Consider the following 21,699-nt stretch of genomic DNA (forward strand, 5'->3'; position numbering starts at 1 on the left):
TCCCATGTAAACTATCACATACTTCACAGAAAAACATTTAAAAAAAGAGAACAAATAGGACATCATGGAAGTGGTTACTTATGACTAAAGAAGGCTTCATGGAAGTAGCTCTTGAGCTAAACCTTATAGAAAATGTCATATTTTAATGGTTGGAGAATTAGCAAAAGGTCCTCTAGTCTAAGCAATGATAAGGAGTCTCCAAAGGGCCAAAGGCATTTGGAGACCAACACACATTCTCTCTGGTTGAAATGAAAGTAGAGGAGTGTATAGCAAGATGAAGTGGGAAAACTCAAAGTCAGTGGAGATGGATTGAAGGAGTGTTAAATTCAATGCTACCAAATTGGGACTTAATTCTGCAGATAGCGTGGAGCCATTTCCTTTCACGAGTTCAGAAATGCCTGGTTATATTGATGTTCTATAATTTATCATGACAAGCCCAGGATTAGCATGAAAGATAGGAAACCAGAGAGTTCAGTATTTCAGTAGAGGTTCAAGAGACTAGACATCATCAGGACCAGAGAAGGGAGTGTATTTGTAGGGCAGTGACAAGTGGCATAAAAAAAAGTAGACTGCTTATATGTGAGACGCAGTTCAACAGCAGATTAGATAGAAACTGATAATAAAGTGGATGGTTACAAGTGACTAGGGGGAGAAATCAAGGCTGGCTCTGCAGTTTCTATACTAAGTGACAGAGCCTCCATGAAGAAACCCTGCTTAGGTGGCTGGTAGCTGGGACTCCACGACATTCCCTAGGACTCAGCCAGTCATCATAAGGGACATGTTTGCTTCATTCATTGCTATATTGTCTAGTACCTGATCCTTAGTTGTTGTTGTTGTTAAGTGCCATTGAATCAGTTCCAACTCACAGCACCTCTGTATAGGGTTTTCAAGGAGTGGCTGGTGAGTTTGAACGACTGACCTACCTTATGGTTCCAGCTGGCCATGTGATACAGTGCTTATCCTAATATGCGACACCAGGACTCCAGATCCTTAGTAAGTATACACACACACACGTATATACATATATACATTTTGAATAAATAAATGACACTGATGTAACCTTTGTGATGGAAGTACAAAAGGCTGAGCAAATTTTTAGAAGGGGAAAGTAGAGAGTTTGCTTTTTATTGCCATGGGGATCTTGGATTTCCAATTGGAATTGATATTCAAACAGGTACTTGGAATTTAAGGTCTGAGCTAAACCTTATAGAAAATGTCATATTTTAATGGTTGGAGAATTAGCAAAAGTTCCTCTATCTAAGCTGTTTTTTTTTTTTTTTTTTTTTTTAAAGCATATGGTAAACATATACAGGTTGTCCTTGGAGAGTTGAGCATTCACTGAGGATTTCTGAAAAGTAACCAGGGATAAAACCAGTACAAGGTGTGTTCCAGAGCTGTGTTTTATACCCTGCATGCTACAGTTGCTCAGAGAAGGAAGCATACATGATGTATAAGCCAGGTCCAAAAGCCTATCATGAAGTCCTGGTGTGATGCTGTAGGATAAGCACTGGACTTCTAACCAAAAGGTCAGCAGTTCAAACCCACTAGCCACTCCTTAGAAACCCTATACAGGTTTTCTATCGGTCCCTATGAGTTGGAACCGATAAATGGCGCTTAACAACATGAGCCTACCATGGGCTAGGTACTATAGCAGGTTTTTGAAAGATGCATTAATGTCCCAAGAATAAAGAATGGGGGGTGAAAATCCAGATTGAAAGAAGAAAATGATCAAGCTATAAGAGAGATGTGTACACCAGATTGTAACTCCTGGCTACTTTAGTGGACCAACACCATCACATCATTTTGGAGTTCATCCATAATGCAAAAACTCAACCCCACCTCAAGCCTCCTGAAATAAAACCTGTCTTTTAACAAGCTATCCAGGTGATTCTGAAGGACTCTAAATTTAGAAAAGTACAGGCCTAGATCATGCTGAAGTGAAACATTTGCTTCATGAAAGAGACACAAGGGAGGGAAAGTAATGGAGATCATTAAGCATGAGAAGGAGCAACGCCATGCACTAGGATGAGTAAGAAGTATTGCTATAGGGTTCAAGTTCATACATTCACCAGTAAATGTATTTCAGTATACCTTTGAGAGCACACAAGTTCGTCAGTAATATACTTGCTTTAGTCTTGTTGTTGTTAAGTTCCAGCGAATTGGTTCCGACTCATAGTGACCCTGTATAGGATTTCCGAGGCTGTATGGCTTTGTGGAAGTAGAAAGCCTCATGTGTCTCACTTGGAGTGGCTGGTGGACTTGAACCAGTGACCTTGTGGTTCACAGTCTTTTGTTTACCCTACAAAGCCACCTCATCTTAAAAAAAAAATGTCCAATCCAAACAGTGGCTTTCCAGGTTATCTGCTGGCACAGTTAAATTTAAGGCACAGAGGTCAGTTCAAAAAGTTATGGTAGCTATTTTTTGGACTCTAGAGGAGTAATTTTGATATATTTTTTGAAGGAGACAGGGCATATTAGGTAAAAGTTTTAAGGAAACAGAGAATTGCATTGGTGAGAAAAAGTCCAGAGAAGTTGCACCGGGGAATTTTTCATCCCAACAAAGCACTTCCAATGTAACAAGGATTGCTGTGTGAGAATTGCCTTGGGAAGCTTACAGCATCCACCCTGCTTCTCTGATTTTGCCCCTTCAGACTTCATTTTGCTCCCTAAACTCAAAGAACATTGAAAAGGAACAGGATTTCCTCAAGGATGCCCAAACTGCTGTTTTGACATGATGTAAATCAGAGAGCACAGAATTCTTTGGGTAAGGGTTAGAGAGATGGGAACACCACCTTCAGAAATGTGTAGACCTAGATATTGGATATACTGAAAAACAGTAACTAATTTCATACTGTCATATTTTTGTTTAAGTAACAGTATCTATGACTTTGTGGCAAGACTTTTTGCCCTACCCTACTACAGTGCTCCTTTCAGGAAACTATTTTGGCCAAAGTATAGGAGACCCTCAAGAACTTTCTAAATTAAAGACGACCTATTCTACTAAGCAAAAGGCAGGGGAAGTGTTATAATTAGGAAATGTCCAACTTTAGGCTATGATTGATGAGAGGTTGACATCCTCTTTGACAGGGCTGGGGAATGTCCGGTCTGTGGGCTGTATGTATAAGGCCCATGAAATCACTTGGTCTGGCCTTGCCAAAACCACAGTTACAGCTATTACATTATTGTTGTTAAGTGCCATTGAGTCAGTTCTGACTCATAGCGACCCTGTATAGGGATTCCAAGGAGCAGCTGATAGGTTTGAACTGCAGAACTTGTGATTCGTCACCCTTGCTGATCCTACAGCATCACACCAGTGGTCCACCATCACAATGTTGTTGTTGTTATGTGCCGATGAGTTGGTTCCAATTTATAACCACCCTATATAGGGTTTCCAAGGAGCGGCTGGTGAGCTTGAACTGCAGACTTTGCAGTTCAAACTGACCTTGAGGTCCAGCTCATTAACCTGCAGTGCCTCACCAGGACTCATCTCACATTGTTGTTGTTGTTGTTATGTGCTGTGGAGTCAGTACCAACTCATAGTGACCCTGTAGAGGGTTTCCGAGGCTGTAAATCTTTACGGGAGCAGAAAGCCTCATCTTTCTCCCATGGAATAGCTGGTAGTTTCGAACTGCTGACCTTGTGGTTTGCAGCCCAATTTGTAACCACTATGCTACCAGAGCTTCTTCAATATTTGACCAAATAGAGTAGGCTAATTTTTAAGTTGATAAGTTTGTATGGGCCATAAATGATATTATACATTTTGACTGAAAAAAGGTTCCCCACCCCTGCTCTATGGCAAGTAGTAATGCTGGCATTAGATAAATGGCTATGTCTAACCACAGATGCATGGAGATGAGTGATGCCCACAATCTAACCCAACACCTGCCTCTCAAATGGCAGGTACCCTTCCTCTTACGATGACCAACTGATTCCATTTAATAGGCTTCTTAGGTTTCCCAGACACATACTAAATAAAGTTGTTATGCAAGGAGGTGGCTTGGTCAACCTTGGTGACATAAAATTTTATTAGAATATGAATCCCCTATGGAGTTTTTTCTTTACTTTCATTTCTCATTTAGTTAACTATGTAGTCCTCATTCAAATATCCTCCTATTAAGTTTGATACCAAGGTGCTTTTTCATTACCTCTGCATAAGTCAGTAAGAATAAGAAAAATAAAATGACAACGTAGGAGCAATCTTACATTCCAATTGCCCCATTCATGTTCCCAAATTACTCTTAGATTTTAATTGAATTATGTCAAGTCAATTTGTATCTATAGGCAATTAAATATTTTCAGTAGATTATCACCTCAAAGTAAAATTAAATTTACTATTTTATCCAAAAATTATTAGCCATTAGGTTTGGCTGGGTACATTCTTAAAGCAGAATATGCTGCCATCTTTCTGTCCAACATGTCATACTCCATCTTTCTGTCCAACATGTCATACTCCATCAAAGCATATAAATTATATTTTAGAGATTTGAGAAGGTTTCAGGACAGTTGCTTCATTTTGATTCCTCTGACATGCAGTTTCAGAGGTTTTGACTTCTATCACTTAATTTATTCCCAATCAAAATACAGTAGGACTCCCAATAGGCTATCATGTGTATGGAAGAAAGCAAAAGACTGACCAACACAAAAGCTCAGAGAGCAGTGTTTTGGAATTCCTGTAACAGCTTCTCTGAAAAGCTCAAATAAAATATCACCCCCTAGTTCTCTGAGCTCACCTACAATGATCAAAATGAAATGTAAACAACCAGGGTATTCAAGAAGAAACAAGACAAATTATACTTTTTATGCTTCATTTTGTTCTTCTCTGTTGGTATTATGCTGTGGGTAAAGATGCTGATGTGAGGAATAATCAACCAGATGACTGTGTGGGATGTGGAAAGAGAGTTTACAGTTCTTTCCTCAACAGTTGAGGTTTCAGGCTTCCTACTTGTAAGGTAAGCTCTCTTTATTGTTGGTTTTTCAGTCTTCTTCACTCTCCCTTGATACTTGCTCATCCATCCCTCCCTGCCCACCTTGGGTTCTACCTGTCCCTCCACCTATGCTTGCTAGCTCTTGTTAGAAGTGAAGAGGCTACAGAACATCTATCCATAAAAGTGACCGGTTTGGAAAAGTCAAATCCCATTTCAATGGCACCAAACCATAAAAATCAATTGCCATGTATCACCAGTTCTGATTGCCTCTGTTCAACTTTTGTTCACACACCAGCAGCACATGCAGTACTTCTTCCTCTGAGCTAGATCAGAACTCACAAATTAAAGGGGCCAGTCCTCCAGACTTCCAAGTCTGCCCTAGCTCTCAGACAACAGCTACATGCTTGTGACTCCACACAACACCCTGACTTCTGACCAGCTGTCTACAAATTTAAGGATCCCTTCCAACCTCTCGAGATATTAGCTAGAAACTCAGAGGTCCTCAGATATCCTCAGTTCTCATCTAATGTCTGTCCCTATTCCCTTGGATTTTATAATTTACTAAAATAGTTCAATGAAGCCACGAAAAGATATACAGTTACAATTATAGATTGCCTATATCAAAGGGATGCAAATATAGAATGTTGTTGTTGTTAGGTGCCATTGATTGGGCACTAACTCACAGCGACCCTATGTGTAATAGAATGAAACACTTCGCCAACCTTACAATTGTTGCTATACTTGAGCCCATTGCTGCTGCCACTGTACCAATCCATCTCCTTGGGGGGGTCTCTCACTTTTTTGCCAACTTTCCACTTTACCAAGCATGATGTCTTTCTCCAGAGACTGGTCCCTCCTGATAGCATGTCCAGATGAAGTCTGGCCTTCCAGACATGATCAGATGAGGTCTGGCCATCCTGGCTTCTAAGGAACACTCTGGCTGCATTTCTTCCAACACAGATTTGTTTGTTCTTTTGGCAGTTCATGGTACTTTTAATATTCTCCTCATACACCATAACGCAAATGTATCAATTCTTCTATGGTCTTCCTTTTTCATTGTCCAATTTTCACATGCATAGGAGGTTATTGAAAATACCATGGCTTGGGTCAGGCGCACCTCCTTAGTCTTCAAACTGACATCTTTGCTGCTAAAGATTTTAAAGACGTCTTGTGCAGCAGATTTTCCTAACGCAATATGTCGTTTGATTTCTTGACTGCTAAACTTCCATGAGTGTTGATGGTTGATCTGAGCAAAATGAAGTCTTTGACAACTTCAATATTTTCTTCATTTATCTTGATGTTGTTTATTGGTCCCGTGGTGAGGACTGTTGTTTTCTTTACATTGAGGTGCAACCCACACCAAAGACTGGTCTTTGATCTTCATAAGTAAGTATTTTAAATCCTCTTGGCTTTCATCAAGCAAGGTTGTATCATCTGCATATTACAGGTTGGTAATGAGATTTCCTCCAATTTTATGCCATGTTCTTCTTCATATAATCCAGCTCTTGAGTTATTTGCTCAGCATGCAGATTGAATAAGTATGGTGAAAGAATACAACGCTGGCATACACCCTTCTGAATTTTAAATCATTTAGTGTTTCCTTGTGCTCTAACAACAGGCTCTTGGCCTCTGTACAGATTCCTCATGAGCACAATTAAGTGTTACGGAATAGTCATTCTCTGCAATGTTGTCCATAACTCGTCATGACCTACATAACCGAAATCCTTTGTATAGTAAGAAAAAGCACAGGCAAACATCTTTCTTGTGTTCTGTGCTTTCATCCAAGATCCATCTGACATCAGCAGTTATATCCCTTATACAACATCCTCATCTGAATCTGGCTTGAGACTCTGGCAGTGCCTGTCATGTACTGTTGCAGCTGTTTTTGAATGATCTTTAGCAAAATTGTACTTGCATGCAATATTAATGATATTGTCCAATGATTTCCAGATTCTGTTGGGTCACTTCTCTCTTGAAGGGGCACAAATACAGAATGCACAGGGTGAAATCTGAGAAAGTTCCCAAAGTAAGGCCTGCAGGTCCTTAAAAAGTCCTGTTACCCTTTGATGTATAGTGTTATCTTTCACCAACCAGGAAGTCCATCAGCTTTGGTGTTCAAAGGCTTCTGGGAGGTCTCCTTAAGTAGGAATGATTGATAAAATCAGTGTGAGGCAGGAATGATCATACAGAGTGGTCTTTTAGTCTGGCCAATCCTCAGCTGAGTCATCATTTGCATAAATCCTGAGGTGTTGTGTCCGGAGGTCTCATCCAGGATATTTCAGTTCCTGGGGAGAGGTTCTCTCTCAGGAGCCAAGGACAAAGACCAAATTCTTTGGATAAAGTTAAATTCTTTTACTCCATAAAGGAGTCAGAATTAAACACCTGTTTCTTTTTATCAGAGGAACCTTGTTGTTGTTGTTTACCGCTATTGAGTTGGTTTCTGAGGAGTGACTGGTGAGTTTGAACTACTGACCTTGCTATACAAACCGAACTTTTGGTTGAGTGCTTCTCCTACAGAGCCATACCAGGACACCATACATGGTGCAATATTCAACATGTGATGAGATTAAGTCCTAGTGTCACATCATCAACAGTTTGCAAGTTAATCAGTGCCCTTCAGCAATACTGATAGCCCGTCATAGGCAATCAGGAACCAAGTGACAGGCTGATTCTCAAGACTGTTGCCGAGCACCTCTTGCTTCCAGTCAGTCTAAACCACCTCTTGCTGGGTCAGTCTAAACCCATAGCAACCCTAATTAGACATGTGTGTCTTTCATCAAGCACACTGATGGTACTATTTCCTTTTTAAAGAAGCATGGCCATTTTACAATGGCCAGGTTCCACTGAAACACAGAAACTGAGGAGCCCTAAATAAAAGTGGACAAACAGGATGATCTCTGCTATGTACCAATAACCTTTTGGTAAACTGAAACATGTTTTAAGCACTCAATGGGCATTTGCTATTTAAATTTAATTCTTCTGCAAAGCAAGTATGATTTTTATCCCCCCTCCTACAAATATACTGTTGTTTGTTTTTGTTAAATTGTGTTTCAAATTTCACTTTTGTTAAAGTAGGAAGCTGGGCCTTGTATTAGATCATATTAGGAAAGGACTCCTAGACCAGCAGGATGTAATGGTGAAACATTGTTATATTTGAAAACTAGAGGGGCTTTCAGTGGTTTCATTGTGATCACTCTCACCTGCAGGAAGTGTCAAGGGGAAGAAAGATGGGAAAGAGTGATCTGAAGGTTCCTTCTCAAAAATCATATTCTGACAGACTTGGAATAATTTTACTAAGCGTTTTCACTAGCAAGTTCTATATTGAGAAACGGTGAATTTTATTATCTACTTCAAACATCGGAGATTCTATAAACATAGACCAATGAATTTATTTTCTTTATGTATGTAAATTCTATAGTACTTTTGTTAACTTTAAGAATATTTTCATATCATATTCCTGTCCTGTGGCTGCTCGGAGCCTACAGTTTTCCAAAAAAGGAAATGCCTTGGAACGTTCTTAGAGTGAAGAATAAAGTGGGAGCAGATTTAAATCACGAAAAGAGAAACATGAAAGCACCAGAAGAGAGAAATGTACAGTTAATTCATGGATTCATTCAGAACATATTGACTATGTTTCATGCGTTTTCAATATCTAGGTTTTTGTTATTGTTTTTTAAGATCCTAATCCTTCTCTTTATGGAGTTGCAGAACAGAGACAGAGTGTATAAACAAAGAAAGGGTTTAAACAAATGTCTTCAACAGTATAAATGACCAAATGCTAAAAACAGGGTGCTGCAGGATAATGCACTGGACTGCAAGGTCAGTTTGAGCTGCAAGGTCAGCAGTTCAAACCCACCAGCTGTGCTGGAAACCCTACACGGAATCGCTGTAAGTCAACAAATAACAGTTGGTAGGAATGGAGCTATCCCTGGGAGAGGATCTTTCTCACTGCTGACCATCTCTGCAGTCACTGACTTGACTCATTTGAGGACAGTGAGCACTCACAAAGAGCATTATGATCAGAGCTATGACATTTTAGGGTGAACAGATTTTGTTCACTGTAGCCTTAATAACTGCTTTCAAACATTCCAGAGAAAGGAAAGTCTGGGAGTTGAAAATCATTTCCCTAGCCAAGGCTGGAGTTCTGGTGTGGTGCTGTATAAACTGTGGGCTGCTAACTGCAAGGTCAGCTGATGGAACCGACTCGCAGCTCCTCGGAAACGCCATACAGAGCCGTCATGAGTTGGGACTGACTTACTGGCAGTTAACGACAGCAGCAGCGGCAGCCAAGACTGCTTCATAGAGATGCTTTTTTATTTCGGGCTCATATGTGACCTTGCTTTCCTCATTCTGAGGGATCTTTCCTTCGAAACTCATTGCAAACGAGACCTGAATGGTCACATTTTCCTCTGAGCAAAACATTTTTTCACTTACTAAAGACTGGCACAGGCCTTGGCCTATGGAGTGATGTACTTGCTTGGGGTGCAAGATGTAATAATGTTTCAAAAGCTTTGGCTATCAAGGTAAAACATGTTTCAATCCAATACTTTAAAAAAATTAAAATGAAAGCGAACATTCTGTGATGAATAAAATAAATATAAAAAATGTTAAATAAAGACATGCTCAATACTTTTGATCTTTGCTCTTGCCTCAACATCCATTCCAATAAGTATGGCTTCATGGATGGTTATAGAATACCATCAATAAACACTAGTCACACACTTAAAATGTCCTTCACTCTATTCTGAACATGACAAGCTTTCAGGGAAATACAAATAATGCTTTATTTCAAAACAAACTCCCGAAGTTCATTCTTCAGCAAATAGATTCCAAGCCTATTGCCACACAGGCCCCTCATAACCTATGTGAGAACACATCACAAATCATCAAATCCCATCCTTAATTTTCTATTTTCCCTATTTCATGCTCTTCAACTTTAATTTTCTCACTGCTAGTTTTGGTCAGGGAGGATGCTGACAGATAACATGAACAGCAGGAGTCTACTAACTTGGCTTCTCATCATCTCTCTGTTTCTGGATTACCCTTCTGAGTGAGCTAAACACCCTTGTGCTGATTGGGAGCCAAAGAGGGATCAGTGCCATGAAATGAGATGCCGTGTCCGTTCCTTTGTGTGGAGGTGGCAGGTTTTCATTAGACAGTTGTGAAGAAGTCTGCATAGCCAGGGTCACTTAGAGACCTGCAGGCCCTCCTGGCAAAGGAAAGGCATTTACAGTTCAGGGCTTCTCCTGGTGGGTTAAATACTGTAAATCCCTATGAGGAGCGCCAGAGCCATGGAATCAATAAGAACCAAAATGACCTTCACTCAGCCTGCCCTATAAGTGATGGTCCCAGAGTGACAGACACACCATCGAGACACAGGGGAAATCTAATCTGACGAAAATGACAAGTATCACTTCTGTGTTACTTTATTCTCTGGCTTCCCCACTTTTAATCAGTTCTGGCATGGCACAGGATTCACGGATATATTTTCAAGTTTAATATTTAAAAACCTCATACTTCAGGGTGACATTGGCCAACCAGTGAATTATGAAATCCTTCAAATTATGAAAGCTGCAGGCAAAATCACCCCAAAACCCAGACAGCTGCGCCTTAACTACTGAAGAGCAAGCTGACTGGGAGAGGCAGTTTTGAGAAGAGCTTGGCTGGAGAAGACCCACGGGGGAAGAGCACAGAAGCGGCAGAGGTGGGCGGGTACACACAGGAGAGAGGACTCACAGAGGAATCCTAAGAACGACTCCTCCATCCCAGTGCTTACTGATGGTGGTTATGTGCCCTGGAGTCGGAACTGACTCTTACCAACCCTGTATAGGGTTTCCGAGGCTGTAAATCTTTATGGGAGCAGAAAGCCTCATCTTTCTCCAGTGGAACAGCTGGTAGTTTCGAACTGCTGACCTTGCGGTTCACAGCCCGATTCATAACCACTACTGATGAGTCTTATATAAAATCACAAGAAAGCGGGTTTTCAGTTATTGAAATGAAACTCACACACGTTCCTCTCACACTTCAGGGTAGTATCTAGGGAGCTGATTGCAAATAAGAATAAGAAACACCTGGGAAGCGTATTAAGAAGCAGATTCTGATTCAGAACGCAATCAGAGTCTTACCTGTATTAGACTGATTCTAATGTTGGCAATAAGGGAAACTCTTATTCTACGGTGCCACATTCCAAACCCAAACCCAAGGGTGTTGAGTAGATGCCAACTCATGGCGCCCCCATATGTTGCAGAGTAGAACTGCTCCCCAGGATCTTCTTTTTTTTCAAATAATAATATTTTATTTGGCAATTACAAATATGGTATTACTGTTGTTAATTGCTGGTAAGTTAGTTTCGACTCATAGATACCCTGTATGGCTTTCTGAAGAAAGGCTTGTAGTTTGAACTACCGACCTCGTAGCTAGCAGTCTAGTGCTTATCCTACATCGCCACACTAGGATTCCAATTACAAATATGTAGCTGTTGATTGCCTTTGAGTCGGTTTCAACTCACAGTGACCTTTTATAGGGTTTCCGGGAAGTAGCTGGTGAACTTGAACTGCTATTCTTGAAGCTCAAATTGACTTTGAAGTCCCGATCATTAACCCACAGCATCACACCAAGACTCCAATGACAAATATATTGTAACTGTTTTTGCTGTTTAGCGCTATCAAGTCTGTTCTGACCCACAGCGACCCTGTATAGGGTTTCCAAGGAGCATCTGGTGAGCTTGTGGTTCAGACTGACTTTTCAGTCCAGAGCATTAACCCACAGCACCACACCAGACCTCTAATTACAAATACAGGACAGTGACAATGAAGTTAAAGAGATGTGAAGTTAAGGAAACACGTGACTGAAAGTGAAGTGAGGCCCAGGGATGTTATGGTTTTCCAAAATTACTTGCATGTATCGTTTCCAAATTGTGATCATATTTTGAAATTTAGTTCAGTACTCTCATTATATGATACTGTTTATTCTATTATTAAATAGATTTTTTTCCCCAGGATCGTCTTGACTTTAATTTTTATAGAGTCCTGGGATACGCTGCAGAAAAAGCACTAGACTGCTAGTTGTAAGGTCGCCAGTTCAAATCCACCAGCCACTTTTTGGAAACCCTATATAGGGCGGCTATGAGTAGGAACTGACTCCATGGCACTTAGTTAACAACAATCTTTACGTAATAACAACAGTCTTTACTGATATAGGATAAGCACTGGACTGCTAACCGCATAGTCAGTAATTCAAACCCAACACTCGGGAAAAAGATGAAGCTTTCTGTTCCTGTAAAGATTTTTAGCCTCAGAAACCTTATGGTGGTGGTGGTGTGCCATGGAGTCGGTTCCGACTCATAGTGGCCCTGTAGCGGGTTTCCGAGGCTGTAAATCTTTATGGGAGCAGAAAGCCTCATCTTTCTCCCACAGAGCGGCTGGTTGTTTTGAACTGCTGACCTCGAGGTTAGCAGCCTGACTCATAAACACTCCGCTGCCAGAGCTCCTTTGGAAACCCTATACAGAATTGGTAAGAGCCAGAATCCCGTCGGTGTCAGTGGGTTTGGTGTTTCTGGTAATCTTTATAGAAGTAGATTGTTAGACATTTTTTTTCCTGTGTTGCCGCTTTGTTGTGGTTGTTAAGTGTGGTTGAGTTGATGCTGACTCACAGTGGCCCTGTATAGTGTTTTCAAGGAGCGGCTGGTGGTTTGAACTGCCAACCTGTGCTTAGCAGTCCAGTGCTTATCCTACAGTATCACACCAGGACTCAGCATCATTGCTGGGTGAACAATCTTTTACGTTAACTTTCGAGTGTAAAACATTTGGCACCACCCAGGAATCTTCTCAAAAAAATATCAAGATTGTCAGTGCCTTGTTACGACACTCCATGTATCTTTTGACATTTGGAAAACTGCTATTTACCTCGGACTCAGTTGCAGGATGTGTTGCATAACATGATTTCCGTGGGCAGATCTAATTCATTGGAAATACCATGTCTTAATTGCAGCTCTGCAATTTGAGACTTACTCTGGGAAATCATAATATCATTGTAATTCCTACTCTCCAAATTGCTTTGAGATCTACTCATATCAAAGTATATTTTCATTTGAATTTTTAAAACCAGCTGCCATTTTATTCAAAAATAGCATACCAAGTCCAACAAAAAATTTAAGTTCCACTTAATCATACAGCATTTAGCCTGGCAACAATCGTTAACATCTGTAGAACATCACTAGGAAACAAGCTAATAGGCATATGAAAACTAGGGTTAGCCTGAGTAGAAAAAGAGACTTCAGATGCATTTATCTCCTCTACATAGTGGGGTAAATAATAAAACTTGTTAGTACTGAAGTGTTTGGCAGACAGTGAACATTCAATAAATACACACTTGTTGTAATTACTTAAGTTATTGAATACAGACAACATGTGTGCCTTTGGTAAAAGGTTTTCCCCCTATTGTACAAATGATTACCAGAGAAGCAAGAGGTAACAGAAGAAGATCCATCAGTGTTGCGTTTTTTGCCTCCCTCTTCCAGATGTTTAAGAAAAATGGGCCAGAGCCATCTCTTTAAATAGTATTTAGTTACGTTAGCAAATGGTGTATATCAAAAATCCTTTATACAAATATTTGCATACTTGTTAATCTTTTTCTCATTTTTCTTTGTGAACATAAAGAAACCTTCTTTCCCTCCATTTACTAAACTGTTAATATTTGTAATTGAAACTTAAGAGGAAACCTTATAAAATGGTTCAATTTAGGTACAATAGCACTGTGAAAAAGTCTTCTATTTATATAGAAGTATTCTTTGGTTCTCTATTTACACACAAAGGTAATGTATACACATGCATACACCACAATCTATACATGCCTCTGGAGGTGTTCAGGATGAATGTAATCTTATAGCTTTTTAAAGACAGAGGAACTCCCACGTGGTTGTGTGATGCTTCTAGAATTTCAATCTTTTACTTCCCAGGAACATAGCCGTGGGAGTGGAATGAGCTCTTGACCTAGTCCCATGACTTTCCTTCGGGGTTTAATTTTTTCATTTAAAATGTTTTGGTAATTGGAGAATGTATTTTTCTTAATTGGTTTGTATGTTATTCTGAGGGATTGCACTAATAATCTAGCTCTGTATCCTATAGTGGATTGTTGTTGTTGTTAAGTACCGTGGAGTTGGTTCTGACTCATAGCGACCCTGCACAGGGTTTCTGAGGCTGTAAATCTTTACGGAAGCAGAAAGCCTCATCTTTCTCCCGCGGAACAGCTGGTAGTTTTGAACTGCCGACCTTGAGCTTAGTAACTCAATTTGTAACCACTACACTATAGTGGATTAGTACTTGTGATTTAAACAGATGCATTTGATTTGCAGCTAACACTATCTGAACAATTTACTTGTGGAGATTGTTACATTTAGATTCAGACCAAAGCCTATTGAAGGAATGAGGAAAATCATGACTTGGAACCAATTAGTCCATGAAAGGAGAAAGGGCTGGCCAACTTCCCTGAAGGTCTCCCTTGCTACCAAACCCTACCCACTCTGGGTTCTGGTCTACTTCTATTGGGAAAACCAAGACCTTCCTCTGGGGAAGGCTCCTCTCCCCTGCATTCAGTAACCCTGTCTACTTCTGGATCTCAGCTTCTCTCTTTGTTCATCTAGTCTCAGCTTCCCTTATTCATCAGGACTCTGAGTGTAGTCTCTTAGGAATACGTGGTTCATTTGCTGTCTCTCCCCCTCCTCTTACTCCCACTGTTATATGGGAGTGAGTGGCTGGAGATGACAACGTTAACTCTGGTTCTGGTATTTCTTCGTAGGCCTGGCCTAAGGGCTGTGATTTCTGGCCATCTCAACTTCAGTGTGTCCCCATTTGCTAACTGAGAATATCATCTCTATTACTCCTTCCAAGTTTGTTGTTTTTTCTGCGATTTGAGTTTCTATTCTTTTTTTCTCAGTGTTCCGAGGAGCAAACTGCACACATCTTGGACTTCTCTTGAGTCCTCACTCTTCCTATCTCATTCTTTGCTTCGTCTGGCTACCTTCCCAGACACCCTTCTTTCCTGTACCTCCTATGTTGTCATGGATCCCTCAGACTCTCAGTGTCTCTACTCTGAGCCACAGACAAAATCTTTAAAGTGAACTTCTTCCAAATGATGTCCTTTTCTTGTTCAAGGTGCAGTCAAGTAAATTTTCTAGAGCGCATCTCTGCTGACAAATCTCCAATGAGGCCCTTTGTTTAAAGAATAAAGTCTAAAAGCATGTGTATTTAAGAGGTAGGAAGAGGACTATAATGACACTAGGAACAATGTGAGAGTTTTATCTACACAAATATATTACTTACTTTAATGACCAGCAAAGATTTTACTATTGTTGTTTTTTGTTTTGTGAGGAAGTATAAATAATCACAAAAGGACAAATATTGTAAGATTCCATGTATACAAAATACATAGACTAGGAAATGCATAGAGAGAAAGTAGATTAGTAGTCAACAGGGACTGGGGAAGCTTTTGTTTCCTGAGTACAGAGTTCCATTTGGGGTGACGAAAGTATTTTTGAAATAGACAGTGCAGACTGCTGCAGAACATTTTAATGCAATTAATGCCACTGAATTGTACACTTCAAACAGCTAAAATGGGAAATGTTATGCTTTAGATGTATTTTGCCTCATAGGAACCCTGCATAGGGTTTCTGAGGCTGTAAACTTTTATAGGCGCAGAAAGCCTCATTTTTCTTCCATGGAACGGATGGTAGTTTTGAACAGCTGACCTTGAGATTAGCAGCCCGACTTGTAACCACTATGCTACCAGAGATACCTATAAACCATTAGGTTTGTACCATATTAAGGGGAACTGAGGATTTTTTCTCATGATTTATCTCGCTTGGCTTTGTAAATTTAGAAATTATACAGAATTTAGTTTTCATAGATCTCTCTTCTTAGAAAGTCTACATCAAAAGTTTCACTCCATTTCAACCCACTTTTCATGCGTGACTTTCTCACCCTTCTGATCTCCTTTCCTGCAACCCTGTTCTCAGAGGTCCAATAAAAATGACCCTAACTTGCAAAATTGATGCATTTGAGTTATGGGTTGGAGGATAATATTGAAAGTACTGTGGGCTGCCAAAAGAACACATAGATATTCTTTTGTTGGAAGTGCAGTCAGAAAGCTCCTTGGAGGCCAGGATAGCCAAACTTCGTCTCTCATACTTCAGACATATTGTCAGAGGGACCAGTCACTGGAAAAGAATATCATGTTTGGTAAGGTGGAGGGTCAGAGTAAAAGAGGAAGACCACCAGCAAGATGGATTGGCCAAGTGGCAGCATCAATGAACGGGCTCAAGCATGACAACAATTGTGAGGTTAGCCCAGGACCGGGCAGTGTTTCATTCTGTTGTGCATAGGGTCACTATGAGTCGGTACTGACTTGATGGCACCTAACAACAATTTGCAAAATACTCACATTCAATTTACTTTTCTCTTAGCAGTACATTTCCTGAGGTTGTATGACCACCATGGGCCCCACATGAGAAGTCAAAGGAAGACGTTATATTAGAAAGGGAGTTTTAGGAAAGGAGTGATTTAGAGAGAAAGCTCCTAAAATAATAGTCTGCCACACTGTGCCATGGTAACGGAATCCAACTACTGATGATGCAGGATTTACTTGGCTGGGTTGGTGCATAGAGCCCCATGGCTCATTTCAGAGCAGAATTCATGATCTTACTTCTCTCTCCAGCTAAGGGCAATGAAAAGACCAAAGGTTAACCAGTGAAACATTAGGGTTAAAACATTTCCAAGACATCATCAGTCTCCCACCCTGATTCCATCCCTAAATCAGTTCCATGTGTGTGATAGGGAAATCAGTTCCAGGCATTCTCCATGGTTTTACTAACAGACTCTTAAACTGGTGAAATTTCGTCTGGCCACTCTGTGATTGTGTTTCCTTATCTGTAGAATTTTGGATTGTTATTTAACTAAATGAATAAATACACATGGTCAGTGCTTTCTAAAGAATAACTGTCATTCTTAGGAGTTCCACAGATAAGATCCAATGACATCCTCATGGTCGGCAAAAAAAAAAAAAAGAAAAAAAGCTAACTAAAACCTAGGACCAAGACGGGCTAAAAGCAGTAAAAGCTGAGTCTGATACTCTGATAGGTCCAGTAAGTCTCTAGAGGTAGGAAGAGGCTTTATCCACACGCTTTTGCTCAATACAGATGGTGCTAGCTGACAGGGATGGCTAAGCGTGACCTAGGGCAGCCAGTTCTCTTGTCCTGTTCTGCACTGGGTATTGCCTATACTGCTGTGTTAGCTGCCAGTGAGTCAGACTCAGACTCATATTCAAGAGCCAAGACTAAGGTGCATCTGACCTACGCCATGTTATTTTCAATTGCCTCATATACATGGTGAAAGTTGGGTAATGGATAAGGAAGACCAGAGAAGAATTGATGCTTTTGAATTACAGTACTGGAGAAAAAAATATTAAAACTGGTACCATGAACTGCCATAAGAACAAACGAATCTATCTTGGAAGAAGTATAGCCAGAATGTTCCTGAGAAGCCAGGTTGGTGAGACTTTGTCTCTCATACTTTGAAAGTGTTATCAGGAGGGACTTGGTCCTGGAGAGGGGTAAAGTACTTGGTGAAGTGGAGGGTCCGTGAAAAAGAAGAGACCCCTAACCAGATGGATTTGTAGAGTGGCAGCGGCAATGGGCCCAAGCACAGCAGCAATTTTGAGGATGGCATAGGGTCGGGCAGTGTTTTGTTCTGTTGTACATAGTGTTGCTGTGAGTCAGAGCTGACTTGATGACACCTAACAACAACAAGAACAACAACAGAAATAAGGATCACAGAGTTTCATCAAGTGCTTCCGGAAAGAGAGGTGGAATGGCAAATAGCCCGGGAAAGAAAATGGGCTTCATTCTGAGGACTTTCTGTGTTTAATTCTCATCAAATACTATTTAACTGCATCTTATGATGAGAAAGTTAGGACTCAGAGATATTCAGATCACTTCCTGTGTGGGGTAGAATTGTCATATAACTAACATCAAAGTCCTTTTCCTTTCTACCTTATAATTGGAGATTTTGACATATTTCTCCTTGTAAAAAATGGGAAGGACATGTATATCAGTTCAAAGGCTCCTAAGATCATGAAGTAAGTGGCCACAGATTTGTCTCTGAATAAACTTTGTTGTTGTTAGGTGCCATCGAGTCGGTACCGACTCATAGCGACCTTATGCATAGCAGAACGAAACACTGCCTGATCCTGTGCCAACCGGAAGAAGGTAAATGTTTGGAGACTCTTTTCTCCTTGTACCACCTTTGTAGAAGTAAACATTTAACTCTTGCACAAATCGGTATAAGAATGCTCTTTCTATGGTTTCTATAAGCCTTTTTTCTTTTTTTTAACCCAGCTATCAGATAAACTAAGTCAAAGGAACGCTCCAGTGTGGCGCTGTAGGATAATCACTGGACCATTAACCACAAGGTTGGCGCTTGAAACCCACCAGTTGCTCCTTGGAAAACTTATACAGGGTTGCTATGTGTTGGAACAGGAGCTCTGGTAGCGTAGTGGTTACGAATCGGGCTGCGAACCTTAAGGTCAGCGGTTCGAAACTACCAGCCGCTCTGCGGGAAAAAGATGAGGCTTTCTACTCCCGTAAAGATTTACACCCTCGGAAACCCTGTACAGGGTTGCTATGGGTCAGACCCGACTTGATGGCACTTAACAACAACAACAACAAATGTGTTGGAACTAACTGATGGCATACAACAACCACTGCAGGATTTTAGCATTTGTGGTCCCAATCATACACATTCCAGATTTCTTATTCATTTCTCAAGTAAATGAGACTTTAGAACATAATAATGTTCACCATGTGTGGTGGCGCCATATGATAAGCACTGAACTACAAACTACAGGATCCACGAGTAAAAGATGAGACTTTCTGCTCTCTGGAAGATTTAAAGCCTCAGAAATGCTAGGAGTTGCTATGAGACAGTGCCTAACAACCTCAATAAACATGCTTTATAGATGGTTTTTGTTGTTGTTTTTTTTTTTTGGTAAACTTAAATTCACTGCTTTGGGGTATTTTTTTTTTCTTTTCATGAAACATGTTCATATTTACTCTCTTTGTTGCCCTGATTTTTGTTTCAGAGAAAGGAGCTATTCCCTGACCTTTCGTTCATGCAAGTCACTACAGAAAACACCAACCCTCCATTCATATTTCTGAAAGGTTTTCCATCCTGGGAAGAGCAACAAATCAAAAAACCAGCATCAATGCACAGATATTTTACAGCCCAATCCAGTGAGACGCTGCAATTTTCATACTAAGAAGTAATATATGACCTAGACAAGACCCAGACATAGGCTCATGAGAAAGACTACAGGGTTTTTAAATTATTGCCTTGATCATTGCAAAGAAATATGAGTAATCACTGGCTTCCACTGACTCGGGATGGTCTTTGGGGGCAATCAGTGTTTCAGAGATTCAAAGAACAGCTGGAAATCAGCATATTTTGAGATAGTTCACACCCTGCTCAGTTCATATTTCAACAAATCTGTGTACTCAAGCCATTGCACTGCCGTGAGAAAAGCAGCCCAGACGGATCCTTTGGGATCAAGAAATTTCAGCAAAGGTTAAAAGGGAACTAACAGGCAACCCCCCTCCCTGACTGGATCCCAAGGGTTACTCCTGCAGTTTTGCTGTATCAGAGCTCATTTTAACTCACTTCAACTTTTCCCAGCATCTATCAGCAGAATGCTTTTCAGGGCCTTTTGCTAATAAAAATGAACGTCTAATCTACATGGGAAAATAATAAATAACACTTCCTGGGTGTTTGTCCAAGGAACAATTGACAAAACTCTCTTTGACTCTTCTCACCTTTCCTGTCACAGATTCTTTTGGTAAGACAGGAGGGAATTTGGACAGGTGGTGCTGATTTTGGCTTGGATGTTTTCCCTGAAGTTTAGATAATGATTCTAGGATCTACAAAAGAGTGTATGTCGAGTGATTCGTGAGAATCTTCACATCCGCATATGTATAAAATAGGAGACATCTTGAGTTTTACTTGGCTTAGAGCTCACACAACCGTAAGAATCAGTACACTGGGTTGCATCCTGGTTCTTGTAGTGCATTATATATTAACAGTGGTTCTAGAGGATATTTTATGTAAAATATTTACCTTCTTAGATATCAAACATAAAGAACATTCAGAGCATCCTACTTTGTCTTAGGAGCAAATTACGTCTGCTATCCACAAATGGTACAGTAGAAAGATGTGCCAGTCTGTTTCGGTCAAAATTTATAGCCTTGGGAATCCTTTGGGCAGGTTTCCTCTGTGCTATAGGTTTGCTGTGAGTGGGATCAACTAACTGACAACGAGTTTGGCTTGAAGTCATTCATAAATGTGTATGTTGCTGTTGTTAAGTAACTTCAAGTCAGTTCTGACTCACAGTGACCCTGTATAGGGTTTCCAAGGAGCAGCTGGTGGAATTCAAACCCTGTATAGGTGGTTTGAATTGCCAACCTAGTAGTTTAGTTCAAAGTCCAGTGTTGATCCTACAGCAGCACACCAGGAGTCCATAAATGTATGTTGTTAAGTGCCATCTAGTCAGTTCTGACTCATAGCAACCCTGCATAGGGTTTCTAAGGAGCAAATGGTAAGTTTGAACCATCAACCTTTGAACCGACAAGCTTGGGGTTCAAATGACCTGTGGTCCAGGGCTTATCCTACAGTATGTACACCTTTCAAACTATGATCGTAACAGATACGACTTTTTGACAGGTAATGTGTGTCAAGGTGTGCTGCCCAGTGTGAATCTTAGATTCCTGGAGAAATGTCTCCGGAGGATTCACTGTTCATTTCATTCACTTTATACAAGGGTTTATGAACGTTCAGCACAGTCCGTCAGTGAATTCTAACAGCTTTCTCCTGTTTTCATATGGAAAGGTCCACTCAGTGTTGTGTCCACACAGAGGCCTTGTCTTGTTCCTGCTCTTCTCACAACCATCGTGTGTTTTGGCAAGGTGAGACAACACTCTTCTGAATCTTTCTAGATTACACTCAGCAGTAGCCTCTTAAACCAGAACTATGGGCCAAGCACAGGACCAGTACCTGCACACGCTTCTGTTGCATTCCAATAGTTGTTGCTTAGTGTCACTGAGTGGGTTCTGACTCATAGTGACCCTGTTTAGGGTTTCCAAGGAGCAGCTGTAGGTTTGAACTGCTGACCTTGTGATGAGCAGCCCAGTGTTTATCTTACAGTACCACACCAGGAGTCCCCAATGGTAGCGAATGATCATTACATCTGTGCAGTGCTTATCAGCTTCTTTACTGCTTTCATATACATTTAATCACTTAATCACCATAAGCACCATGAGTATAAATGTTAATATTACTCTTTTACATAAGGTTGTATCATCTGCATATCTCAGGTTGTTCATGAGTATTCCTCTAGTCTTGATGCCACATTTTTCTACATATAATCCAGCTTCTCGAATTATTTGTTCAGCACACAAATTAAATGTGGTGGTGGTGTGCTGTGGACTCGGTTCTGATTCATAGCGGCCCTGTATAGGGTTTCTGAGGCTATAAATTGTCAAGGGAGCAGAAAGCCTCATCTTTCTCCCATGGAATGGCTGGTAGTTTTGAACTGCTGACCTTGAGGTTAGCAGCCAGACTCGTAACCACTACACTACCATGTTGTTGTTGTTGTCAGGTGCCATCGAGTCGGAACCGACTCATAGCGACCCCATGCACAGCAGAACGAAACAATGTCCGATCCTGGGCCAACCTCA

At 40.7% G+C, this 21,699-nt stretch overlaps 1 protein-coding gene across 1 annotated transcript in view; it reads right to left on the reverse strand.

Annotated features, from left to right (window-relative positions):
* The window catches only part of GPC6 (glypican 6), a 1,623,644-nt gene that overhangs the window by 65,645 nt on the left and 1,536,300 nt on the right, over positions 1 to 21,699 (reverse strand). Inside the window, 1 exon segment of the mRNA XM_006832006.1 lies at positions 7,784 to 7,792. Coding sequence (XP_006832069.1) covers positions 7,784 to 7,792 — 9 coding nt within the window.

This window comes from Chrysochloris asiatica, unplaced genomic scaffold, assembly GCF_000296735.1.
Source record: "Chrysochloris asiatica unplaced genomic scaffold, ChrAsi1.0 scaffold00005, whole genome shotgun sequence".
Classification (NCBI taxonomy): domain Eukaryota; kingdom Metazoa; phylum Chordata; class Mammalia; order Afrosoricida; family Chrysochloridae; genus Chrysochloris; species Chrysochloris asiatica.